We start from the raw sequence: 27,101 nt of genomic DNA on the forward strand, positions 1-27,101 counted from the left end.
ACCGTGAAGACCGATATAAAATATTTATTCAGCGTCCCTGCCATTTCCCTGTTCTCCATTATTAATTCCCCAGTCTCATCCTCCAGAGGACCAACGTTTACTTTAGCTACTCTTTTTTCCTTTTTTATGACCTATAAAAACAGATAGTCAGAGTTTCTATATTTCGTGCTAGTTTACTCTCCCAATAAACTGTCTCGCCCCCCTCCCAACAATCTCTCTCGTCCCCCTCCCCCCAATAATTTCTCTTGCCCCCCTCATTATCATTTTTTTTTTAGTCGTTCTTTGCTGGCTTTTAAAAGTTTCCCAATCCTCTGGCCTCGCACTAGTCTTGGCTGCATTGTATGCCCTTGTTTTCAATTTGATACCCTCCCTTATTTCCTTAGTTAGCCACGGATGGTTATCTCTTCTCTTCCAGTCTTCTCATTGGGATATATTTTTGTTGCGAGTTATGGAATAGCTCCTTAAATATCTGCCACTGCTCTTCAACCGTCCCATACTTTAATCTATTTTCCCAGTCCACTTTAGTCTCCTTTATTTAAGGATCCTGGTTTGAGAACCAATTTTCTCACCCTCCAACTGAATTTGAAATTCAACCATGTTATGGTCACTCATTCCTACGAGATAATTTATTCATCCTGTCTCATTACACAGTACCAGATCTAAGATAGCCTGCTCCCTGGTTAGTTCTGCAACGTACTGCTTAAGGAAACAATCCCGGATACACTCTATGAACTCTTCCTCAAGGCTGCTCTGGCCTATTTGCTTTGTCCAATCAATAATGGATAATCCCAATAGTGGATAATCAAGGGGCTATCGGGAGGGAGGAATTTAATACAATCACTATCACTAATGAAGTAATACTTGGTAAAATAATGGGACTAAAGGCAGACAAGTCCCCTGGACCTGATGGCTTACATCCTAGGGTCTTAAAAGAAGTGGCTGCAGAGATAATGGATCCATTGGTTGTAATCTATCGAAATTCCCTGGATTCTGGGGCGGTCCCAGCGGATTGGAAAACCGCAAATGTAACGCCCCTATTTAAAGGCAGACAAAAGCAGGAAACTATAGACCAGTTAGCTGAACATCTGTCATTGGGAAAATGCTGGAGTCTATTAAAGAAGCAGTAGTGGGACATTTGGAAAAGCATAATTCAATCAAGCAGAGCCAGCATGGTTTTATGAAAGGGAAATCATCTTTGACAAATTTGTTGGGAGTTCTTTAAGGATGTAACGAGCAGGATGGATAAGGGAGAACCAGTGGATAATGGTGTATTTGGATTTCCAGAAGGCATTCGATAAGGTGCCACAAAATAAAAGTTCACGGGGTTGGGGATAATATATTGGCATGGATAGAGGATTAGCTAACTAACAGAAAACCGAGAGTCTGGATAAATGGGTCATTTTCCAGTTGGCAAAAACAGTGACTAGTGGGGTGCCGCAGGGATCTGTGCTGGGTCCTCAACTATTTACAATCTATATTAGCCACTTGGATGAAGGGACCGAGTGTAATGTTGCCAAGTTTACTGATGATACAAAGATGGGTGGGAAAGCAAACTGAGGAGGACACACAAAATCTGCAGACGTATATAGACAGGTTAAGTGAATGGGCAAAAATTTGGCAGATTGAGTATAATGTGGGAAAATGTGAGGTTATCCACTTTGGCAGAAAAAATAGAAAAGAACATTTACAAATTAAATGGAGAAAAATTGCAAAGTGTTGCAGTACAGAGGGACCTGGGTGTCCTTGTGCATGAAACACAAAAAGTGAGTATGCAGGTACAGCAAGTAATCAGGAAGGCAAATGGAATGTTGGCCTTTATTGCAAGGGGGATAGAGTATAAAAGCAGAGCAGTCCTGCTACAACTGTACAAGGTATTGGTGAGGCCACATTCTGTATTTAAGGAATGATATATTTGCACTGGAGGCTGCTCAGAGAAGGTTCACTCGGTTAATTCTGGAGATGAAGGGGTTGACTTATGAAGATAGGTTGAGTAGGTTGGGCCTATACTCTTTGGAGTTCAGAAGAATGAGATGTGATCTTATTGAAACATAAGATAATGAGGGAGCTTGACAAGGTGGATGCAGAGAGGATATTTGCACTCAAAGGGGAAACTAAAATTCTGGGACATGGTCTCAGAATAAGGGGCTGCCCATTTAAAACTGAGATGAGGAGGAATTTCTTCTGAGGGTGGTAAATCTATGGAATTCTCTGCCCCAGTGCGCTGTGCAGGCTGGGTCATTGAATATATTTAAGATGGAGACAGATTTTTGAGCGATAAGGGAGTAAAGGGTTATGGGGAGTGGGCAGGGAAGTGGAACGGAGTCCATGATCAGATCAGCCATGATCTTATTGAATGGCGGAGCGGGCTCGAGGGGCCAGTGGCTTAATCCTGCTCCTATTATGTTCTTATGAAACATTAAGAACCATGCTGAAAGTTTTGATATTGCTGCACAACTCCATCTATCTGTTTATTCACCCCATCTTTTCTCTCCTTTCCAGTGCTCATGCAGGAAGGATATGGTAAAAATTTCAATGGATGTTTTTGTGCGCAAGTTTCAGCCTGATCGTTACAAATTGTGGAAAGTAGGGAAAGATACAACTGTTATTGACCACATACGAACCACTCCACAAGCAGTTGAATTTCTTGGTGAAGGATTAAACTCTGCAAAGCAATTGGTGGACCAGGATAGTGATGCAGTTGAAATGGAATTAGACAACAAAGCTGAGAATAACGTGTCCATTGAACAGGAAGACACTGGTGAAATAAAAAGGTAGAATTCTTCCACTGCATCTACCTTTTTTAAATGCTGAACTGGTTAAATCTAGTATTATGATGAGAAATGTTACTTATTTAAAAAAAAATACAAGGCACATTGGGGCAGTAACTATATATGATCCTGCCTATTCTTGAAGGAAGAAAAGTTGGATGAGAATTGGTCTGTAGCATATAGACAATGTTAGTTTGTAACTTTATGCCCATAAAGATGGTAGCCGGATGTACATATGAGACCTCTTCTCTGCAGCGATAATATTTGGTGCAAAATTGGTAACGTTTTATCACTGCAGCCTAGAACCATTGCAGAAATATGCTAGGTAGTGTGTCAAGTAAGAAATTCCATTTTCATTTAGATTCCTGAATACTTGAAGTACGTCAACATTTTATGTATTTTAAAAACTTAATTTGGAGTGATTTCATGTGGCTGCTTGTACAGCTGCTAAGTGATACTTCCCCCAAGGTAGTATTTTTCTTTAAAGTAATGCATGTTAAAAATGTATTTAAATATGGTACTACTTTTCCTGTTTTTAATAAATTATCATAGGGAAAATCTCACTGATGGTCTACAAATTATCTGTCCACTCCATTGGATCTGTCAGTGCAGACAAGGAAATGCAGACTTGGCAATAACCATAAATTGTCAATTCAGAATTTTTGGCGTTGGGCTTGCTGGTAGGTAAAGTCACTGATTTGTACAGCACTGAACCATACAGACCATAAAGTCTCTGGCTCTGCTGTATTACACTCTACAGAGGTAGAGCCTGGCAACACATAAAGATAGGCTACCAGAATCCAGAAAGAATGAGCAGCTTGTGGAAAGTAGGGGAGAAAATTGGGTGAACTGACTTTTGCATTTGTGGATATCTAACAGAGTACATGTCCACAATTGTGTTTTTATAATTTGCTAATAAATACTTTTTTCCATTACTCAGTCCAATAACCCATCGAATAGGAGGAACAAAGAGACACAAGGTTTGTCTGGAGCTGCCACAGGAGGTGAGTGAAAATACTGCAATCCTGAAAGAGAGTGATGAAAGTAATCCTGTTCTACCAACTGAGTGTGAAGACGCTAAGGGAAAACTGAAAAAGGAAGAGGAGGGATGCTATAAAGTGGTAGCAGACACTGCTGATCTGATCGTTCCAGGTAGGACTTTGTGGAAATAATCTCAATCATATTTTTTTTTCTTGTTTTCTTTCCTGAATGCTGTGAGTTTTAAGGTGGTATGGTTGCTGGCTGCTGTTCAGTATCTTGCTGAAGTGGCTATTTTTGTGTGTGAACTTGGAGTTACATGCAGCTGTTTTACTCGGGAGATGGGGGAGGTTGGAACCTTGGTTCAATCCCATGTCCTAGCGTGGATATACTCAGAGCTTTGTAAAGCCCTTGATTTTTGAAACAACAAAAATGTTGTGAAATTCTGCTAACGCCTTTTGAAGTACAGGAGGTTTGCTTTTGCAGTCGAACGCAATTGCACGAATTCTACAACTGTAATTATGCATATACTTTTTAATAAGATGCAGGAAACTGTTTAGTGAAGTCAAAAATGTTTTTGGTGTTTCTAATGCAGTTTTTTTTTTGCAGAACTTGCTCCAGTAAAGGTGGAGACACACTCTGAAAATGCTCCACTAGAAGAGAAGCTTACATTGAAGCCAACCATGTCCAGTTCAGCAGACACAGCAGTTACTGTGTTAAACTTCTCTGTGGCCACTCCTTCCCAAAATACTCCCACCCCATCCATGAAATCATCTGATTCCAGCTCGTCTAATTCAGAGACTTCAAGCACTCAAAGTTCAAGCCAAGAGAGTGCTTCAGAAGACTCTGACAATAGTCCAGATTGGAGTGAAACAATTCAAACAAATGTTGCGACTAGCCTCAATGAACAGGACCTTGCAGAGGTATTTATTAATCACGTAACTTCCTATTGCTTGAATGCACTACCTTTTTCTGTGTGATGTCACGAGCAGTCTCCCATTCTACTCTTTATATAAAAACAAATATATGTATATCAGTATGTGTGGAAATATAGTCAAGAAATCACACTAACTAAACTGGGGTAAGTACCTCCAAACTAATCACCTTGTAAACTGTTAATCTACAGGTTGAAGGAGTCTTTTGAAAGTCAGCAAGTTTAAAATCTGGATAAATTTGCATTGTATTTGTTCCAGCTGACGAGTAGTGTGTTGTTCATGGCATTTTCATTAGGGCATGCATTCTAATATATTGATGGTTTTTCGCGGATCATATATTCATATCCACAAGAGTACACCTGGAATCATTCCATTTTTACAGCTCATTACAGCCATTTGACCCGTTATTACTGCGCTGGCTCTTTCAAAAAGTTATCTACAAGGCCTTTGATAAGGTACCGCAAAACAGGTTCGTGATTACGGTCAGAATATGTGGAGGTGGGGGACAAGTAGCGGAATGGATAGAAGGCTGGCTACAAAACAAAAAAACTGAGTAGGGGTTAAAAGTAGTTACTCAGACTGGCAAATGGTGGGGAGTTGTGTTCCATAAGGATCAGTTCTGTTCATCATTTGCATAAATGATTCCAAATCGGAAGTACAATTTCAGAATTTGCAAATGACATCACATTGGGGTGGTATAGGTAATACAGGGGAGGACTGTGACAAAATACAGGAAGACATTAATAAACTTGCAGAATAGGTGTGTAATTGGCAAATTAATAAGTGGCTCAATGTTAAAATTCTCAGCCTTGTTTTCAAACCTCTCTGGCCTTGCCTCCCTATCTCTGTAAATTCCTCCAGCCCTACAACCCCCCGAGATCTCTGCACTCCTCCAATACTGGCCTCTTGTACATTTCCCAACTTGATGTGCTTTCAGCTGTTGAGGTCCTAAACTCTGGAATTTCCTCCCTAAACCACTCCACCTCTACCTCTCTCGCCTCCTTTAAGATGTTCCTTAAAACCTACCTCTTTGACCAAGCTTTTTGGTCACCTGTTCTAATATCTCCTTGTGTGGTTTGGTGGCAAATTGTTTGATAAGTGTCAGCTGTGGCTTAATGGTAGCACACTCGCCTGAGTCAAGGTTGTGGGTTCAAGTCCCACGCCAGGGACTTGAGCACAAAAAATCTAGGCTGACACTCCAACGCTGAGGGAGTGCTGCACTGTTGGAGGTGCCGTCTTTCGGATGAGACATTAAACCGAGGCCCTCTCTGCTCTCTCGTGGACGTAAAAGATCCCATGGCACTATTTCGAAGAAGAACAGGGGAGTTATGCCTGGTGTCCTGGCCAATATTTATCCCTCAATTAACATACCAAAAAAAAAGTATCTGGTCATGATCACATTGCTGTTTGTGGAGCTTGCTTGCTTGTGTGCTAATTGGCTGCCGCGTTTCCCACATTACAACAGTGATTCCACTCCAAAAGTTCTTCATTGGCTGTAAAGCGCTTTGAGACGTCCGGTAGTCGTGAAAGGTGCTATATAAATCTAAGTCTTTTTAATAAGAATTAGGAGCAGGAATAGGCCATACAGCCCTTAGAACCTGCTCTGCCATTCAATAAGATCATGGCTGATCTTTGACCTCACTTCCACTTTCCTGCCCGATCCCCATATTCCTTGATTCCAATATCCAAAAATCTATCCTGCCTCAAATTTGAATATACTCATCGACTCTGCATCCGCATCCATTTCAGTAGAGGATTCCAAAGATTTGCAACCCTCCTGAGTGAAGAAATTCCTCCTCATGGTCAGTCTTAAATGGCCGACCCCTTATCCTGAAACTGTGCCCCCTAGTTCTAGACTCTTCAGCCAGGGGAAACAATCTCTCGGCATCTACTCTGTTAATCCCCCTCAATCTTGTATGTTTCAATGCGATCACCTCTCATTCTTCTAAACTCCAGAGTATAGGCCCAATCTACTCAATCTCTCCCCATAGGACTACCCTCATCCCAGGGATCAATCCAGTGAACCTTAATTGCACTGCCTCAAGGCAAGTACATCTTTCCTCTGATAAGGAGACCAAAACTGTGCACAGTACTCCAGGTGTGGTCTCACCAAGACCTTGTACAATTGCAGCAAGATTACCTTACTCTTGTACTCCAGCCCCCAATAAAGGCCAACATGCCATTTGCCTTGCTAATTGATTGCTGTACCTGCATGCTAACATTCTGTTTTTCCTGTACGAGGGCACCTAAATCTCTACGAACACCAACATTTAATAGTTTCTCGCCATTTTAAAAAATAATTCTGTTTTTCTATTCTGACCAAAGTTAAGAATCTCACATTCCCCCACATTATACTTCATCTGCCACCTTATTGCCCACTCACTTAACCTGTCTATATCTCTTTGCAGGCTATTTGTGTCCTCACAGCTTACTTTTCCACCTAGCTTTGTATCGTCAGTAAACTTGGATATATTGTGCTTGCTCTCCATCTCTTAAGTCATCAATCTAGATTGTAAATAGCTGAGGCCCAAGTATTGATCGTTGCAGCATCCTACTAGTTACATCCTGGCATCCAGAAAATGACCTGTTTATCCCTACTCTATTTCTGTCCATTAGCCAATCGTCAAACCATGCTCTTAAGAACATAAGAACTAGGAGAAGGAGTAGGCCATTTGGCCCCTCGAGCCTGCTCTGCCATTCAATAAAGATCATGGCTGATCTGATCATGGAATCAGCTCCACTTCCCTCCCTGCTCCCCATAACCCTGTACACCCTTATTGCTCAAAAATCTGTATCTCCACCTTAAATATATTCACTGACCTAGCCTCCACTATGTCCCCTAGTTTTAGTTTCTCCTATGAGTGAAAATATCCTCTCTGCATTCACCTTGTCGAGCCTCCTCATTATCTTGTTTCAATAAGATCATCTCTCTCTGTTCTGAACTCCAATGAGTATAGGTCCAACCTACTCAACCTATCTTTATAAGTCAACCCCCTCATCTCTGGAATCAACCTAGTGAGCCTTCTCTGAACAGTCTCCAATGCAAATATATCCTTCCTTTAAATACGGAGGCCAAAACTGTATGCAGTACTCAAGGCGTGGCCTTACCAATACCCTCTACAGTTGAAGCAGGACTTCTCTGCCTTTATACAATCAATGCATCCACTATCTCTGCAGCCACTTCTTTTAAGACCCTAGGATGTAAGCCATCAGGTCCAGGGGATTTGGCCACCTTTAGTCCCATTATTTTACCGAGTACTACCTCATTAGTGATTGTATTAAGTTCCTCCCTCCCTATTGCCCCTTGATTATCCACTTTTGGGATGTTTTTAGTATCTTCTTCCCTGAAAACCGATACAAAATATTTGTTCAACGTCTCTGCCATTTCCCTGTTCTCCACTATTAATTCCCCAGTCTCGTCTTCTGGGGGACCAACATTTACTTTAGCCATTTTTTTCCTTTTTATGTACCTATAGAAACTCTTACTGTCTGTTTTTATATTTTGTGCTAGTTTACTTTCATAATCTATCTTGCCTCTCTTTTTTAGTTCTTTGCTGGCTTTTAAAAGTTTCCCAATCCTCCTGGCCTCCCATTAGTCTTGGCCACATTGTATGCCCTTGTTTTCAATTTGATACCATTCCTTATTTCTTTCGTTAGCCACAGATGGTTATCCCTTCTCTTACAGTCTTTCCTTTTCATTGGGATATATTTTTGTTGCGAGTTATGAAATAGCTCCTTAAATGTCTGCCACTGCTCATCAACCGTCCTATACTTTAATCTATTGTCCAGTCCACTTTAGCCAACTCTGCCCTTTGTAGTCTGCTTTCTTTAAGGTTTGGACCCTGGTTTGAGAACCAACTTTCTCACCCTCCAACTGAATTTGAAATTCAACCATGTTATGGTCACTCATTCCTAGAGGATCATTTAATAATCCTGTCTCATTACACCAGTACCAGATCTAAGATAGCCTGCTCCCTGGTTGGTTCCACAACGTACTGTTCAAGGAAACTATCCCGGATACACTATGAACTCTTCCTCAAGGCTACACTGGCCAATTGCTTTGTCCATTCAATATGAAAGTTAAAATTGCCCATGATTATTGCCGTTCCTTTATTAAAAGCCTCCATTATTTCTTGATTAATACTCCATCTAACAGTGTAGCTACTGTTAGGGGGCCAATAGGCTATGCCCACCAGTGACTTTTTCCCCTTATTATTCATTATCTCCACCTAAACTTAATCAACTACTTGATCCTCTGAGCCAATATTGTTTCTCACCAACACCAATATATTAGCCCCAGCCACATGAGCCCTTACCATGCATAGCAATCTTTTATGTGGCACCTTATTGAATGCCTTTTGGAAATTCAAATATACTATATCCACTAGTTCTCCTTTATCTACCCTGCTAGTTGTATCCTCATAAGTCTCAATATATTTGTCAAAGACGATTTCCCTCTCGTAAAACCATGTTGACTCTGCCCAATCATATTATGACTTTCTAAGTATCCTGTTACCACATCCTTAATAATCGATTCCACCATTTTCCCAATGACTGATGTCAGGCTAACTGGCCTGTAGATCCCTGTTTTCTCAATCACTCCTTTCTTGAATAGCGGTGTTACATTTGCTACCTTCCAATCCGCTGGGACCGTTCTAGAATTTTGGAAGACCATGTTCCTGTGAACTGCTTTAGGACATTTTACAATGTTAAAGGTGCTATAATAAATGCTGTTGTTGCAAAACTCTGCTTTGAAATGAGTGAATAGAGCGTTGAAGTTTTGATGCTTGGGGAGGTTTTTTTTTGTCTTTACAATGAGTTCAAGTCGTGTCTGAAGGAAGCCTTGCTTCCTAAATGATTCCTTCAATGTGTTTTTGGCTAATTTGATTATTGCCGTAGCTTATCCTACACTCACTGCCTGCATTACCTCTCTTAGAAATCCAATTCCAGAATACTTTCGTGCTTTTAAAAAAAACATTAGTTCTTGGGACATGGGTATCGCTGGCAAGACCAGCATTTATTGCCCATTACTAATTGTGCTTGGGAAGGTGATGGAGAGCTGCCTTCTTGAACCGCTGCAGTCTGTGAAGCTATTCTCATACTGCTGTTCGGGAGGGAGTTCCAGGATTTTGGTCCAGAGACGATGAAGGAAAGGTGATATCTTTCTAAGTAAGGATGGTGTGGAACTTGCAGGTGATGGTGTTCCCATGTGCCTGCTGCCCTTGTCCTTATAAGTGGTAGAGGAAGTGGGTTAGGGAGGTGCTGCCGAAGAATCCTTGCCGTGTTGCTGCAGTGCATCTTGTAGATAGTACACACTACAGCCATGGTGCACTGGTGGTGGAGGGAGTGAATGTTTAAGGTGGTGGGTGAGATGCCAATCAAGCGGGCTGCTTTGTTGTGGATGGTGTCGAGCTTCTTGTGTTGTGGAGCGGCACTCATCCAGGCAAGTGGATAGTATTCCATCATACTCTTGACTTGTGCCTTGTAGATGGTGGGAAGGTTTTGGGGAGTCGGGAGGTGAGACACTCTCCGCAGAATACCCAGCCTTTGACCTCTTGTGGTCCCAGTATTTGTGTCTGTTCCAGTTATGTTCCTGATCAATGGTGAACCTTATGGATGATGATGGTTGGTAATTCGGCGATGTTAATGCCGTTGAATGTCGTGGGGCGGTGGTTGGATTCTCACTTGTTGGAGATGGTCATTGCCTGGCACTTGTGTGGTGTGAATGTTACTTGCCACTTATCAGTCCAAACCTTAATATTGTCCAGGTCTTGCTGCATGCGGGCATGGACTGTTTCATTATCTGGAGTTGCGAATGGAACTGAACACTGTGCAAACATCAGCAAATATTCCCACTTCTGACCTTATGATGGAGGGAAGGTCATTGAGGAAGCAGCTGAAGATGGTTGGGCTTAGGACACTGCCCTAAGGAACTCCTGCAGCGATGTCCTGAGGCTGAGATGATCGACCTCCAACAAACACAACCATCTTCCTTTGTGCGAGGTATGACTCCAGCCAGTGGAAAGTTTTCCCTCTGATTCTCATTGACTTCAATTTTACTAGGGCTCCTTGATGCCACATTCGGTCAAATGCTGCCTTGATGTCAAGGGCAGTCACTTTCCCCTCACCGCTGGAATTCAGCTCTTTTGTCCATGTTTGGACTAAGGCTGTAATGAGGTCTGGAGTCGAGTGGTCCTGGCGGAACCCAAACTGAGCATCGCTGAGCAGGTTGTTGGTGTGAGTAAGTGCCGTTTGATAGCACTGTCGACGACACCTTCCATCATTTTGCTGATGGAGCGGTAATTGGCCGGATTGGATTGTCCTTTTTTTTTGTGGACAGGACATACTTGGGCTGTTTCCCCATTGTTGGGTATCTCTTTTGTAGCTGTACTGAAACAGCTTGGCTAGAAGTGCAGCTAACTCTGGAGCACAAGTCTTCAGCACTACAGCCGGGAAGTTGTCGGGGCCCATAGCCTTTGCTGTATCCAGTGCGCTCAGCTGTTTCTTGATATCGCGTGGAGTGAATCGAATTGGCTGAAGACTTCTGTGATGGTGGGGACCTCAGGAGGAGGCTGATATGCATCATCCATTTGGCACCTGGCTGAAGATGGTTGCAAATGCTTCAGCCTTGTCTTTTGCACTCGCTGGGCTCTGCCATTATTGGGGATATTCATGGAGCTGCCTCCTCCCATTAGTTTAGTTGTCCACCACCATTCACGACTGGATATGGCAGGACTGCAGAGCTTTGATTTGATCCGTTGGTTGTAGGATCGCTTAACTCTGTCCATAGCGTGCTGCTTCCGATGTTCAGCATGCTTGTAGTCCTGTGTTGCAACTTCCCCAGGTTTGCACCTCCTTTTTTTTAAGGCATGTCTGGCACTGTTCCTGACATGCTCTTCTGCACTCCTCATTGAACGAGGGTTGGTCCTGCTGATAACTATTCTAGTTCTAGTGGCTGCACCTGCAGTACAGACACGAGCTTCTACAGTGTGGGAGAACTTTAGCAGGACAGTACCTCCAGGCCTCGCTTTTACCAACTTAACCTATTGCTAATTCTTCAGTGTGCTCAATGTGGAAACCAAGAAAAAAAGTTGCATGAACAAGGAAAAGCTCCAGTCCCAGGAAGAAGCTAAACAATTTAATATCTGTGAAGGAAACTGTATGCAGTGTATTCCGCAGACAAAGATAATGCCATACCAGACTCACCAGAAGTAGTTCATGCAAAATAAAGAACCTATCTTTGGTGCTTGTGCACTTGCCAGTGGTCTAAGGGAAAGTGGTGGTGAAGATGGTCAAAATTGCACTACAGGTATTAGCAATGAGCATCAGAAGCCCATTTTAAAAAAAATATTAAAACAATCGGCAATATAGCAGCTATTCAGTTTCTAATGATTGAGAATGGCTGACTCGCCTATTAGTTCTTCTTGGTCACTACAAAGTTCAGCAATGGTTGTAGACTGGTAGTCTTTGTCCTGTGTATGTGTATTAGTACAGGTGTAGGGGTAGTATTTCTGATGTGTACAGCCATGTCCTTTAAGCCATTTACTGAGCCACATACTGCACTGAGCTCACTGGTGACAGAGTGCAGTTGTATGTGCCTGTCCCCAACCCCAAACAGCAATGGGACTAGATGGTATAACTAAAGATACCTATTGGCATTGCTGCAGTTATACTACCAGTAGGGGCATTAGATTCTCTACTATGGGTATAATCTTACAAAAGCAAAATACTGCAGATGCTGGAAATCTGAAATGCAAACAGAAAATGCTGGAAATACGCAGCAGGTCAGGCAGCAATTGTGGAGAGAGAAACAGTTAATGTTTCAGGTCGATTACTTTTTGTCTCAACAATTTTATGGGTGTAGTCTACCTTGTTATTTTGAAAGTAATGCAAGCTCAACATATAAAACTCACCGCTTTCCCCTCACTTCTCTCTCTGACTTGGTGCTACTTGAAGTTGTTTTCGCTTGTATACATTTATATTTGTGTATGTCTTACTACCATGTCTTTGCTGTTGCTTTTGGTTAAAGACCCAAGGGTGAGTTTAATACTCGGCTTTGTGCACAACAGTGGGACATGATCACGTGAAATAAAGGGTCGTGTTCAGTTACAAATCTAGGCAAGGAAGAGTGAGAAAATGCCATGAAACTCTCCTTATCTGTTAGGTGGCGGAAACTCACGCATCACCCTCCCGAATCATTAAAAATTCTGACTGGCCAATTTCAGAAAATTCCTCTAATTTTCCCCAAGCAAGCTGCAGGGAACCATGGTTACAAATTTTAACCCATTTACCTCCAACCCCAAATGTATCCCAGTGTTTTTAAGAACACATTTTTTAGTTGAAAAATTATCCTGGATTGATGAGGATCACCATTAACTTTTTTGTAGTAATTATGCTAGCATTATTTTGGATACATTATTTGCCAAATTGAAACTTGCAAAAACGACTGCTGTTGCCAAGTGCAAGTTTCACTAATGCTAAAATGTCACCCTGTGAGAGAATGTTACAGTTCTACTGTTTTGTATCTCACAGATGGCCGAGCAATACATGAAGGAGATGAAATCCAAGAAGAAAGCAAAGAGTCGGCGCCAGCCTCTGAGTAAACCTCCACGACACCATCCTCTTTCTGTGGTAAAGGACTGCGTTAGTGATGAAGGTTTGTAACCACAGAAGGACTTAACATGCAGCCATGTTCAAGAGGCTTTACTGTAGAAACTTACCTTTTTAGGGACTGGATTCTACATTAGAGTAGTTTATGTTCTGGGGTCATGTATGTAGCAGATAAATTTTTTTTTAAGCTCGACTACCACAATTTGCAGGCAACAAATTCTCTTGCAGTTATTTGCTCTTCTCCAATATTACCTTTATTAATATACATTTAATACTAAATCTATGTCATAGGTAAAATGTGTGTCTTTATTGTAGGAAAACTGATCTAAAAGCTTGTCTTGTTTCACCAGTTTTAGGTGTTTCCTATAGATTTATACCCTGCAAATGTAACCTGTCCATGTCTTGGCTATTCTGTGACTCTTGGTTAGATTTGAGCTCATTTCATGTGTCCCGCTAGTATTGTGCAATACCCTGTACCCATTGTTTATGGTATGATAAAGATTGAGACTTCAAGCAGGCAATGCGAATCTATAATTTATTTGTTAAAAGAATAACATTTACAATGAAACGGTCTGTCAGCATGCTGTGCCACAGATCAGTAGTATGTAGTGTTGTTAAGGGAGTTCTATAGCAGTTGGGAGAGAGAAAGAGGGTCCTGCCATGGCATACTTGTTGGCAGCTAGCTTGAGTACTATTGCAGTAGGTATGTCATTGATTGCTGATTGGGGAAGGAATGAGAGGAAGATCGGAAATAGTTCTGCTTGAAAGCAGCAAGTAAACTCCGAAGACATGATGGCAAGAGCATCGCCAATCAGAAGTCACTAGAAAAGTGTGTCTGACTGTACCATTTACTTTCATTTAATAATCCATTCAGTGGATCGTCACTAATTCTTATTAAATCTGAACTTTTTGTGACAGAAATGCCAGACTTGTTGTCAGTAGAAGATGACCCAATGGAGTCCGAACCATGGGCAAAGCCACTTGCTCACCTGTGGCAGAACCGGCCCCAGAACTTTCTTGCAGAACGAGAATACAATAGCACAATGGCACAACTGACACCTTACTGCTCCATTTGTGCACTCTTCCAGTCATACCAGGTTAGAATATTTTTCAGTTTCCTCTCCAGTGTTTGAACTTGGACTAAAGCTTTCCTCCAGATAGCAGCAGATCATAAATTGTACAAGGAAAAATGCAAACAGAATTCTTCAAATTTAAGAGAATTTTTATAGAATGACAATGGATTGTGCAAAATGAAACAACAATTTTTTTATTCTAAATTAACTTGTGAAGATGTTTTGGTGTCGTCGTCGCCGGCAGTCCCTCGGAATCTAGGAAGACTTGCTTCCACTCTGAGTCCTTAGATGGCTGAACAGTCCAATGCGAGAGCCACAGTCCCTGCCACAGGTGGGACAGACAGTCGTTGAGGGTAAGAGAGGGTGGGACAGGTTTGCCGCACGTTCCTTCCTCAGCCTGCGCTTGTCTTCCGCATGCACTCACCGATGAGTTTCGAGGCGCTTAGCACCCTCCCGGATCCTCCACTTCCACCAAGGGCGGTCTTCGGCCAGGGACAACCAGGAGTCGATGGGGATGCTGCACTTTACCAGGGAGGCTTTGAGGGTGTCCTTATAACGTTTCCTCTCTCCATTTTTGGCTCGTTTGCCATAAAGGAGTTCCGAGTAGAGCGCTTGTTTTGGGAGTGTCGTGCCTGGCATGCGGCTGACGTGGCCCGCTCAGCGGAGCTGATCAAGTGTAGTCAGTGCTTCAATGCTGGCAATGTTAGCCTGGTCAAGGACGCTAATGTTAGTACGTCTGTGCTGCCAGCGAATTTGTAGGATCTTGCGGAGGCATCATTGGTGATATTTCTCCAGCGCCTTGAGGTGTCTACTATATATGGCCCATGTCTCTGAGCCATACAGGAGGGCAGGTATTACTACAGCCCTGTACGCCATGAGCTTGGTGGTAAATTTGAGGCCCTCGTCTTCGAACGCTCTTTTCCGAAGGCTGCGCTGGTGCACTGGAGGCGGTGTTGACTCTCCTCATCAATGTCTACTTTTGTTAAGAGGCTCCTGTGGTATGAGAAATGGTGCACGTTGTCCAGGGCCGCGCCGTGGATCTTGATGACTGGGGGGCAGTGCTCTGCGGCAAGGACAGGCTGGTGGAGGACCTTTGTCTTACGGATGTTTAGCGTAAGACCCATGCTTTCGTACACTTCGGTAAATACGTCAACAATGTCCTGGAGTTCAGCCTCTGAGTTTGCGCAGACGCAGGCGTCATCTGCATACTGTAGCTCGACGACAGAGGTAGGGGTGGTCTTGGACCTGGCCCAGAGATGGCGAAGGTTGAACAGCTTCCCACTGGTTCTGTAGTTTAGTTCCATTCCAGTGGGGAGCTTGTTGACTGTGAGTTGGAGCATTGCAGCGAGGAAGATTGAGAAGAGGGTTGGGGTGATGACACAGCCCTGTTTGACCCCGGTCCGGACGTGAATTGGGTCTGAAATAGATCTGTTGGTAAGGATCACGGCCTGCATGTCGTCGTGGAGCAGGCGGAGCATGTTGATGAACTTTTGGAGGCATCCGAAATGGAGGAGGACACACCATAGAGCCTTGCGGTTGACTGCCAAAGGCCTTTGTAAGGTCGAAGAAGGCCATGTATAAGGGCTGGCGCTGCTCCCTGCATTTTTCCTGCAGCTGTCGTGCTGCAAAAATCATGGTCCGTTGTGCCCCGTAGGGGACGGGATCTGCACTGTGACTCTGGGAGGAGCTCCTCGGCCACAGGGAGAAGGCGGTTGAGGAGGACTCTAGCGACAACTTTCCTAGTGGCTGATGGCAGTGAGATTCCTCTGTAGTTGCCGCAGTCGGACGTCCCCTTTTTTTTGAAGATGGTCACAATCACTGCATCTCTCAGATCTCCCGGCATACTTTCTTCCCTCCAGATGAGAGAGATGAGGTCATGTATCCGCGCCAACAGTGCCTCTCCGCCATATTTTAGTGCCTCATCAGGGATTCCATCTGCTCCTGTAGCCTTGTTTTTGAGCTGTCTTATAGCGCTTCCTACCTTGTGCAACGTTGGGGTTTCACCTAGGTGGTGGGTCGCATGCTGCGGGATAGCGTTGAGAACACTAGTCAAAGGCAGAGTCTCGATTGAGGAGATCTTCAAAGTGCTCTTTCCAGTGGGTCCTGATTGCCTTGGTGTCCTTGAGTGTTTCCCGGTTCTTGGCCAGTAGTGGGATGGGGCCTTGGGAGTTTGGACCGTAGGTGGCCTTGACTGCGGTGAAGAATCCTCGCACATCATGGCTGTCGGCAAGTTGTTGTATCTCTGACGCTTTCTCCATCCACCACCTGTTCTTTAGGTCCCGGGTTTTTTGTTGGACCTCCGCCTTGAGCCGCCTGTAATGTTTTGCAGCTCCCGAGTTGGGTTGCTGCTTAAGGCTCAAATGCTCTGCGCTTGTGATCTATTAGTTCTTGGATCTCCTGATCATTCTCATCAAACCAGTCCTGGTGTTTTCTGGTTGTCATTGCAATCCACTTTGTAAATAGAGACCACTATGTTGCAACACAATACAGGTACCTGAATTGTAGAGTGCAATTGGTTTTCAGCAGTTGCGGTCGCTGATTGAAATTCTATTTACAGTAATGCATATTTATTGTGGAATATCATGAATACAGGATACTCTGAAGTGAAAGTTTCTTAAATGAAGAAATACGCTCCAACATCCTCCATGCATCAATTGGTTTAGTAGATTTTAAGATGTTGGGAGTTGCTCGTGTGACACTTTTTCCTCCAATGGCTATAGAGAGTGTGCCCCATCCAGACCACCAGTTCATTTTTTTTTCCCTAAATGGTAGAAAAGTTCCTATTTATGCTTCATTCTTGAGGTAAATCACTTTCAGACTAAGGTTCAATTTTCAGTTTTTTGAAGTTTCTGATTTTTTTTTTTGTCCGTGCCCTCAACAGTTGCAACACTGACTAGTACCAACAGGTACTAACACGTACTGAGTAATAGTTTCCTACCCTAATGGGTTCAAACATCATAAGAATAGGCTGCCACTGAAGGAATGCTGCAATGTTGGAGATGCCATCTTTTCAGCTGAGACATTAGACTGTGGCTACATCAGCCCTCTTTGGGTGAATGTAAAAGACCCCATAGCACTTTTTGATGAAGAGCAGGGGATTTCTCCCAGTAATTACTCAAACAGCACCATCAAAAACAGATATTTTCCTAGCGGCTGGACGACGAGGAATCTTCATCCAGATCTCTCTCCCCTTCCGTGCAGCTGCCTTAATTTTTAGTACCCAGGGAAGAGTATGCTGCAAGTTGATTTTAGTTATCCCTTGAGTACAGGTTGTATCTACTTTATTCTTTCATGAACATCCAAATATTTTGCAAGTGTAGGTACTTCACATACCAAACTCTCACCCTGTTTTGGTTGACATTGTGTGATTTTTCTTTCTCTGGAATCGGATCAAAGGGATCTGGTATTCTGCTGGTGGGATGAATAATGTGGACAATATCAGTATCAAAACATTTTGATGGGGCACCTGTATTTTCTTCCCGTTTTGAAATGTTTGCATTCTAAGGAGTCTCGTATGGAGGATATCGAATTAAGTTTCATGAGCTTTTTAGACTGGCACTTTGCTTGGGTTTCCTTAAAGCTGTACTGTGCACATGTATAGTAAGTGACTTTCTAAAATATTTGTGGAATGAGGTTCAGCGACTTTGAGGTGTGTGCATTTGTTTTTATCATGGTACAGTGCGATACTGAAACCAAATCTCTCAGGTTCTTACAATCATTTCCTATTAATTTCTGCTCCTCCAGCTACACTATTGTTGATGAGTTGGGTTGTTCTAGCCTGTGGCTGGATCTTTACTGCCTTTTTTTTAAGCTGCTGCAGACCATACACACTTGCTTAATGTTTATCTGCTCTGCCAGTATTTCTAAAAGGCAGTGTTGCTATCAGTTTTATTTGGTGAGTTTTAACCTGAGCTGCAGTGAGCTAAATATTTTTCTTGATAGATTATCTCTGATTGATTCCAAGAACATAGTGGCTTAACTGAAAATCAAAACACTTGCCAGAAATTTGTCCTCTGCTCCTGGGTGGTTTGCTATATCCTTATCTATCATGCCTAGTAAAAATCTGCTTTGGATTCTTAATTACATGAAAACATTTATATTAAGCAATGTGCTTTTCTTCCCTAATTTACCCCCTCCCCCTTCTATTTTTATAGTTAGATTGTCAGGAGGGTCATGGTTCCAGAAGCAAAAGCCAACCTTTGGATGCAGGCAAACCCAGAAACCAAATGAAAAGCAAGCCATTGGTCCCAGAGATGTGCTTCACATCTGGAAGTGACCATGTAGATCTGAGTCTTCCCACCTCTTATATGGAAGAAGATGGAACGAGCATCCTTGTCACATGTGCAAAGTGCTGTGTATGTGTTCATGCAAGTAAGTTTTATAGTAGAAGTTGGAGGAAGCTCAGTTTGTAGAAGAGCTCTCCCCAATGTTCTGGCCAATATTTATGCCTCAACGAACATCACTAAAAAATCAAACTATCTGATTATTTTCTCATTGCTGTTTGTGGAACCTTGCTGTGTGCAAATTGGCTGCTATCTTTCCTACATTACAACAGTTCCAAGTATTTGATTGTCTGTAAAGTGTTTGGCACATCCTGAGGACATGTAAGGCACCATATTAATGCAAGTTTTTTCTTTGTTCTGGTCAATTGGTGGCTGGTTGTGCTGTGCATTGAACTTGGAACTTCTGCATATTCAAAATCTTAATCTTTACAGTTGACCCAAGCTTTAGATTCCCCTATAATTGAAGCCTCTGGTTGTTGGTTCTTTGCTATGGAACTGCAGTGACTTATGGAGGAGACTTCCTCGAATAGTAATTCAAAGACCTAAAGCAGTTTTAAAATGTCATAAGAAGAAGCCTGTGTCGAAATCTCGACTCTCAATTTAACTAAAAAAGTGAAACTCCGACATAAACAGCTCGGTAGATGTCCCTTTAATAGATTTACTTGCATACAAGGAAAAGTCCTGCACAGTCAAAAGCTCCGCAAAGACTTCTACAGTAATACAAAAACACACTATCTTTATACAGAAGAACTATGGTTCCATCACGTGTATCAGTTCTGCCCTTGCGGTCAGCAAATACAGATAAGGAGTTCTTCAATCACTTGATTAACATTACATTCTTCTTTTAATTTCCTACTTATCTATACAGCCTTTATATAATACTTTTAAGATTTAGCACAGCGACAGCTATTTAGCAGGGAGTATAGTTCTGACAAGACGGAGGGTAAATTCAAGGTTCCCTCGCTCACACAGATGGCTTCTGCTTTTCTAAATTAGTTGGCTTATCAGTCAAGGTTAATGTGTTTATGCAGAAACAGGCTGTCTGCTTCAGGGGCTTCTGGGAGAACTGAGACTTCATTTTGTTTTATTACAAAAGGGTACATTTAACAGAAAATGTAACTTTAAAAGTAAATTTCCACACCTGTGGTCGCAACCTAAGGTGTTAACATCATGAAGTTTTGGTCAAGCAATTTTCACTTGGTCAATGAAGAAGCAAATTTTATTTGGTTCCCTAAAAGTAAGAGAAGATGTGCGAAAGGTGAGGATGGAGGTTCATTTCACATGGTTGCCATTAGCAACTGTCAAAATTCACACGGTTTCAGACCCGCAGCACAAATGAGGATAACTTTCCACCCACTTTACGGCGCCTGGATGCCCCAGGCCTCACTCACCTGCCGACAAATCTTCGATGCACTTGAAGGTGATCTCAAACTGTAGAAAAATGGTGCCGGGTTGTCCATCACTGTCGTGTTGTTCACCTGCAACTTTGCCATGGCTTCTATGGAGTAATTTTGTGTCCCCCCCCCCCCCCCCAACCTCAGGCCCACCTGTGCTGATTTAAAACAGACTGAGGCCCCAGACTGACTTGGCAGAGTGTGACGGCCCAAGTCTTTGCTTTCCCACAGAAGCTCTGGCCCATCCTCCTCCTCCCACCTGCCACCCTTGTGGAGCACCCGAAGGCAGTGTGCCTCCACTACCACCGAATGTCCGGGGAGCACAAGCCCGACTGCTGTCCTCTCCGCAGGGCACCACCTGCGTAGCAGCAGTGAGGCTGGTCTACCCAAAGCCACCTGCTTAAAATTAGTCTATCTCCCGTGGCGTGTGCCCTTTGAAATCTTATCGCAGACCCCAGGTTAAGAACTGCTGACCTATACAATTGTAGTTTTTTTTTCTTATTTTTTAAATTAGAATCTTGTTACAGGAGTGGTTAGTTTTATATGTGAACATATATGGTATTGTATAGATTTGATATTTGTCCAGGTTTGTATATACAGTTCAGACTCGCAGGACAGAGAGTGGAAAGCTCCAGTGCAAACAATTGCAGGACGGAGGGGTAGAGCACCAGTTCAAACAAACTAAGGGCAGAGGGGTATACTGAAAACTTTAGTTAATTAATCTAATAACTAGAGACTGGGCAGCTCAGTCCTGTGGAGTGCGCATCCTGTGCCAAGTGGGAAGTCCTGAAAGCTTTGCATAGCTTGGACAACCACATGTGCAGGAAGTGTCACCAGCTACATCAACTTGAACTCCGGGTTTCAGAGCTTGAGCGACAGCTGGAGTCACTGCGGTGCAATCGCGAGGCTGAACTTCGTGGACAGCACATTTCTAGAGGTGGCCACCCCGCAGCTTAAGAGTGTGCAGGCAGAGAGGGAATGGGTGACCGCCAGACAGAAGAGGAGGACCAGGCAGTTAGTGTAAGAGTCCCCTGAGTGCATTTTGCTCTCCAACCAGTATTCTGTACTGAGTACTGGTGGTGGTGATGGTTCCTCTGGAGAGTACAGCCAGAGCCAAGTCCATGGCAACATGGATGGCTCAGCTGCACAGCGGGGTAGGAAGAGGAGTGGAAGAGCAGTTGTGATAGGGGATTCAATAGTTAGGGGACAGGCGTTTCTGCGGCTGCAGACGTGACTCCAGAATGATATGTTGCCTTCCTGGTGCCAAGGTCCAGGATGTCACCAAGCAGCTGCAGGGCATTCTGGGGGGAGTGTGTGAACAGCCAGAGGTCGTGATGCATAATCTGTACCAATGACATAGAGGGATGAGGTCCGGCAGGCATAATTTAGGGAGAACATCAGAAATAGGAGCAGGAGTAGGCCACCTGGCCTCTTGATCCTGCTCCCCCATTTAATAAGATCATGGCTGATCTGATCATGGACTCAGCTCCACTTCCCTGCCCACTCCCCATAACCCTTTACTCCCTTATCGCTCAAAAATCTATCTATCTCTGCCTTAAATATATTCAATGACCCAGCCTCCACAGCTCTCTGGGGCAGAGAATTCCATAGCTTTACAACTCTGAGAAGAAATTTCTCCTCATCTCAGTTTTAAATGGACGGCCCCTTATTCTGAGACTATGTCCCCTAGTTTTAGTTTCCCCTATGAGTGGAAATATCCTCTCCATCCACCTTGTTGAGCCCCTCATTATCTTATGTTTCGATAAGATCACCTCTCATTCTTCTGAACTCCAATGAGTATAGGCCCAACCTACTCAACCTATCTTCATAAGTCAACCCCCTCATCTCCGGAATCAACCTAGTGAACCTTCCTTGAACAGCTTCCAATGCAAGTATAACCTACCTTAAATATGGAGACCAGAACTGTATGAGGTACTCTAGGTGTGGCTGCACCAATACCCTGTACAGTTGAAGCAGGACTTCTCTGCCTTTATACTCTATCCCCTTTGCAATAAAGGCCACCATTCCATTTGCCTTCCTTATTACTTGCTGTACCTGCATACTAACTTTGTGTTTCATGCATAAGGACACCCAAGTCCCTCTACTGCAGCACTTTGCAATTTTTCTCCATTTAAATTTATAACTTGCTTTTCTATTTTTTCTGCCAAAGTGGTAACCTCACATTTTCCCACATTATATTCCATCTGCCAAATTTTTGCCCACTCACTTAGCCTGTCTATATCCCTTTGCAGATTTTTTGTGTCCTCCTCACAATTTGCTTTCCCACCCATCTTTGTATCATCAGCAAACTTGGCTGCATAACACATGGTCCCTTCCTCCAAGGCATTAATATAGATTGTAAATAGTTGAGGCCCCAGCACCGATCCCTGTGACACCGCACTAGTTACTGTTTGCCAACCAGAAAATGACCGACCCATTTATCCCAACTCTCTGCTTTCTGTTAGTTAGCCAATCCTCTCTCCATGCTAATATATTACCCCCAACCCTGTGAAGTTTTATCTTGTGCAGTAATCTTTTATGTGGCACTTTATCGAATATCTTCTAGAAATCCAAATACACCACAACTCTTTTGATTGGAGAACAAAAACAGTTAAATCAAGTGCCCCCCGAACACTTATAACTGCCCTCTTTTTTTTCTTTCTTTTTTTTTTGTTTTTTTTGGGCACTAAAATCAAATTTTTTTTTTCCAAGTGCCCCCTATAAAAGGGGAGCGGGACACTAAAAACACCGGCAATTAAAACAAATTAAACTTTAAAACATAAAATCAAATTAAAATTTGGTTGCCGAGGGTGATGATGCACTCCAGTCCCTCCGGCGCCCACCTCTCGCGGAAGGCCGCGAGCGTACCGGTGGACACCGCGTGCTCCATCTCCAAGGACACCCTGGCCCGGATGTACGCGCGGAAGAGAGGCAGGCAGTTAGGCTGAACGACCCCCTCGACCGCCCGTTGCCTGGACTGGCTGATGGCACCCTTGGCCCTCTGACCTACCCGCTCCCCTCCGCACAGGGTGCCCAAAGATCAGGAGTGTGGGACTGAAGTGCAGTCAGAATTTCAGGAGCAGCCCCTTTAAATATTGGAACAGGGGCTGCAACCTCGTACATTCAATAAAAACGTGGAACACGGACTCTTCCAGACCGCAGAAATTGGAGGCGGCCTGGGAGCCCGTGAACCGGCTTAAAAAATTTGTTGCACTGGACTGCTCCGTGCATCACCCTCCAGGCCAAGTCCCCGATAAATAATGGGAGGACTCCCGCGTAGAGTGCCCTCCATCGGGGACCCCCGCCTCCTCCGGACGGCAAGATGGTATGCCATGGCGTGTCCGGACAGCAGGCGAGGATGGCAAAGTTGAGAGTGTGTAGGAGCAGCCCGTACAGGAAACCGCTCCGCACAGAACTGAAAGGCACGGAGGGGATTTCCCCGAGGCGGCTCAAGTTGTGAGGCGCCGGCTCCCGAGGGAGGTTCCGGGGTTTGGCGCCAATGAGGAATTTCGTCCGGACGGGGGTCAGTTCGGACAGGATCTCCCCACGTGCTTGAGCTTCCTCGACACACCTAACAGAGTCGGGGCCCAGAGCTGTTTTTAGCGACTCGATGGCATCGGGCGGACGTCGGACGAATTTAGGCGCCGCGCCAGCGTGTCTGGCGCCATCCAGCCCGCTCCTCCGCCATCGAGCAGGTCCCTGACCCTGCCAAAATACACCACACCCACTGGTTCCCCCTTCTCCACCCTGCTCGTTACATCCTCAAAGAACTCCAGCAAATTTGTCAAACATGATTTCCCTTTCATAAAACCATTTTAACTCTGCTTCATTGAATTACACTTTTTCAAATGTCCCGCTACTGCTTCCTTAATAATGGACTTCAGCATTTTTCCCAATGACAGATGTTCGGCTAACTGGTCTATAGTTTCCTGCTTTTTGTCTGCCTCCTTTTTTTGTTGCGTGTATCCTACCAATGGATTTGCAAGATCTTGCAGCGGCAGCCCTGATGGTACTTCACCAGCATTTTGAGGTGTCTGCTGTATGTAGTCTTGTCTCTAAGCCATATAGGAGGGCGGGTATCACTACTGCCTTGTAGACCATAAGCTTGGTGCTGGATTTGAGGTCCTGGTCTTCAAACAGAATCTTCCTATTGTGAGTTCCTGTTATCCATATGTCTGGGGAGGTAGTAAACAGAGGCAGCCACTGCTTTCAATATTGGTAGAGGAAGTAAACTCTTGATTTTGTACCTGGTAGCAGAAAGTTGGCTTCCCTAAAAGTGAGCAACTGGCATGTCTGAGTGGCAGAATAACTTCAGTTGCAGGTTAGTCAAGACATAGTACACTTTGAATGAAAGAAAGAAGTTGCATTTATACGACTTGAGGATGTCCTAAAGCGCTTTACAGCTTTTTAAAATAATGTATGATCAGTGTTGTGTTGTAATGTAAGAAATATGGAAGCCAATTTTTGAACAGCAAGGTTCCACATACATGATGAATGAAATAAATGGCCAGATCATCTGAGTGAGGTGTTGGTTGAGGGTTAAATCTTGGCCAGATCACAGAGGGGACTCGGCTGCTCTCTTTTTTGAGCAGTGCCATGGGATATTTTACATTCACCTGAGAGCTTGGTTTAATGTCTCAACCGAAAGTCGGCACTTCTGACTGTGCAGCATGCCATCGCTGCCAACCTAGATTATGTGCTCAAGTTGCTGGAGTGGGCTTGAGCTTACAACCTTCAGCGAGAGAGCTCCCACTGAACCAGGGCTCATCCTCAAAAAAATTTGTCAACACTGATGGGATCATGAAACTAATCTACTGATTAATTGAATTACCATAAAGTATTTAGTTAATAGAATGCTTAAATTAGGTGCTAAATCCAAGCATCCATCTCTTCCTCTCCCCTACCCTTATTTTGAGGGATGATTTAAAAAATGTAATTAGTTTCATATTCAATTAAACATTTACCTTTTTTTAAAAAAAAAGCAGAATACAATTTCAAGAAGCTGGATTAATTGAAAAGCTTGTTATGTCATAAATTAAAGAATTCTTGAATTTTGTGTCTTCTATAGGTTGTTACGGAGTGGCTCCTGAGAAAGTAGCTGATGATTGGATCTGTGCAAGGTGTTCAGCTAATGCTTTAGCAGAAGTAAGTATTTTCTTCATTGGCCTTGCTGCTATATGGCAAGACATTACCCTTTTTAGTAGGAGACCTGAGGATTGAGTCCTATGTGAAGTGATCGTTGCATTATTTTTCTTTTATATTAAAAAAAATTGTACTACAGTCCATATTGATAACTTAATTATCTAATTTCCGTTGTTCCATGTTTTGAGACAGTTGTGCAGGGATCAAAGGGAAATGCTTATTATTTTCAGTTGTGAATTCTAACAGTAAAATCTGTTTTGCACTGGAGCTCTTATAGTCAGATTCATGGACACTGCGGGCTGGATTTTTGGCGCTTAAGATTTCAGGGTGTTAATGGCAGTAGGGCGGTCCTGATACCGCCTGGAAAAAGTTTGCGCCTCAGTCAGCAAAATTGGGCAGCTGGGCCCAGAAGCTGGGCCCAGAGTGTGGGGTGGAGCACTAAGGGAGGGTGTTGTACAGCTCTCTTAGGGCACTCCAATGCAAGTATATCCTTAAATACGGAGACCAAAACTACGCAGTGTCCTAGGCGTGGCCTCACCAATACCTTGTACAGTTGTAGCAGGACTTCTCTGCTTTTATACTCTCTCTCGCCTTGCACTAAAGGCCAACATTCCATTTGCCTTCCTGATTACTTGCACTACCTGAATACTAACTACGTTTCATGCACAAGGACCCCCAGGTCCCTCTGTACTGCAGCACTTTGCTTTTTTCTCCATTTAAATTAGAATTTGCTTTCCTATTATTTCTGCCAAAGTGGAAAATCTCACCTTTTCCCACATTATACTCCATCTGCCAAATTTTTGCCCACTCACTTAGCCTGTCTATATCCCTTTGCAGATTTTTTGTGCCCTCACAATTTGCTTTCCCAACCATCTTTGTATCATCAGCAAATTTGGCAACATTACACTTGGTCCCTTTCTCCAAGTCATTAATATAGATTGTAAATAATTGAGGCCCCAGTACCAATCACTGTGGCACCCCACTCGTCACTGTTTGCCAACCGGAAAATGACCTGTTTATCCTGGCTCTCTGTTTTCTGTTAGTTAGCCAATCCTCTATCTGTGATAATATATTGCCCCCAACCCCATGAAATTTTATCTTATGCAGTAACCTTTTATGTGGCACCTTATCGAATGCCTTCTGGAAATCCAAATGGTTCCCCCTTATTCACCCTGCTTGTTACAACCTCATAGAACTCCAGCAAATTTGTCAAACATGATTTCCCTTTCATAAAACTATTCTGACTCTGCTTGATTGATATGTGCTTTTCCAAATGTCCCGTTACTGCTTCCTTAATAATTGACTCCAGCATTTTCCCCAACGACAGATGTTGGGCTAACTGGTCTATAGATTCCTGCTTTTTGTCTGCCTCCTTTTTTAAATAGGACGTTACATTTGTGGTTTTCCAATCCGCTGGGACCGCCCCAGAATCCAGGGAATTTTGGTAGATTACAACCAATACATCCACTATCTTTGCAGCCACTTCTTTTAAGACCCTCGTATGTAAGCCATCAGGTCCAGGGGACTTGTCTGCCTTTAGTCCCATTATTTTACCGAGTACTACTTCATTAGTGATAGTGATTGTATTAAGTTCCTCCCTCCCTTTTGCCCCTTGATTATCCACTTTTGGGATGTTTTTAGTGTCTTCTACTGTGAAAACCGATATAAAATATTTGTTCAACGTCTCTGCCATTTCCCTGTTCTCCATTATTAATTCCCGAGTCTCATCCTCTAGGGGACCAACATTTACTTTAGCCATGGTTTTCCTTTTTATGTACCTGTAGAAACTCTTACTATCTGTTTTTATATTTCGTGCTAGTTTACTGTCATCATCTATCTTCCCTCTCTCTCATTTTTTTAAGTTGTTCTTTGCTGGCTATTAAAAGTTTCCCAATCCTCTGGCCTCTCACTAGTCTTG

General features: G+C 43.4%; 1 protein-coding gene across 3 annotated transcripts in view; it reads left to right on the top strand.

The window, feature by feature from the left end:
- The window catches only part of kdm4aa (lysine (K)-specific demethylase 4A, genome duplicate a), a 71,218-nt gene that overhangs the window by 17,702 nt on the left and 26,415 nt on the right, over positions 1-27,101 (top strand). For all 3 annotated transcript variants that reach the window (XM_070886694.1, XM_070886696.1, XM_070886695.1), the window contains exons 9-15: positions 2,500-2,771; positions 3,709-3,920; positions 4,356-4,669; positions 13,214-13,337; positions 14,210-14,388; positions 18,519-18,735; positions 25,110-25,186. In XM_070886694.1, the coding sequence (XP_070742795.1) occupies positions 2,500-2,771; positions 3,709-3,920; positions 4,356-4,669; positions 13,214-13,337; positions 14,210-14,388; positions 18,519-18,735; positions 25,110-25,186 (1,395 nt within the window). The remainder of the gene's footprint in view (positions 1-2,499; positions 2,772-3,708; positions 3,921-4,355; positions 4,670-13,213; positions 13,338-14,209; positions 14,389-18,518; positions 18,736-25,109; positions 25,187-27,101) is intronic.

Source organism: Pristiophorus japonicus, chromosome 8 (assembly GCF_044704955.1).
Source record: "Pristiophorus japonicus isolate sPriJap1 chromosome 8, sPriJap1.hap1, whole genome shotgun sequence".
NCBI classification, from domain to species: Eukaryota; Metazoa; Chordata; class Chondrichthyes; family Pristiophoridae; genus Pristiophorus; species Pristiophorus japonicus.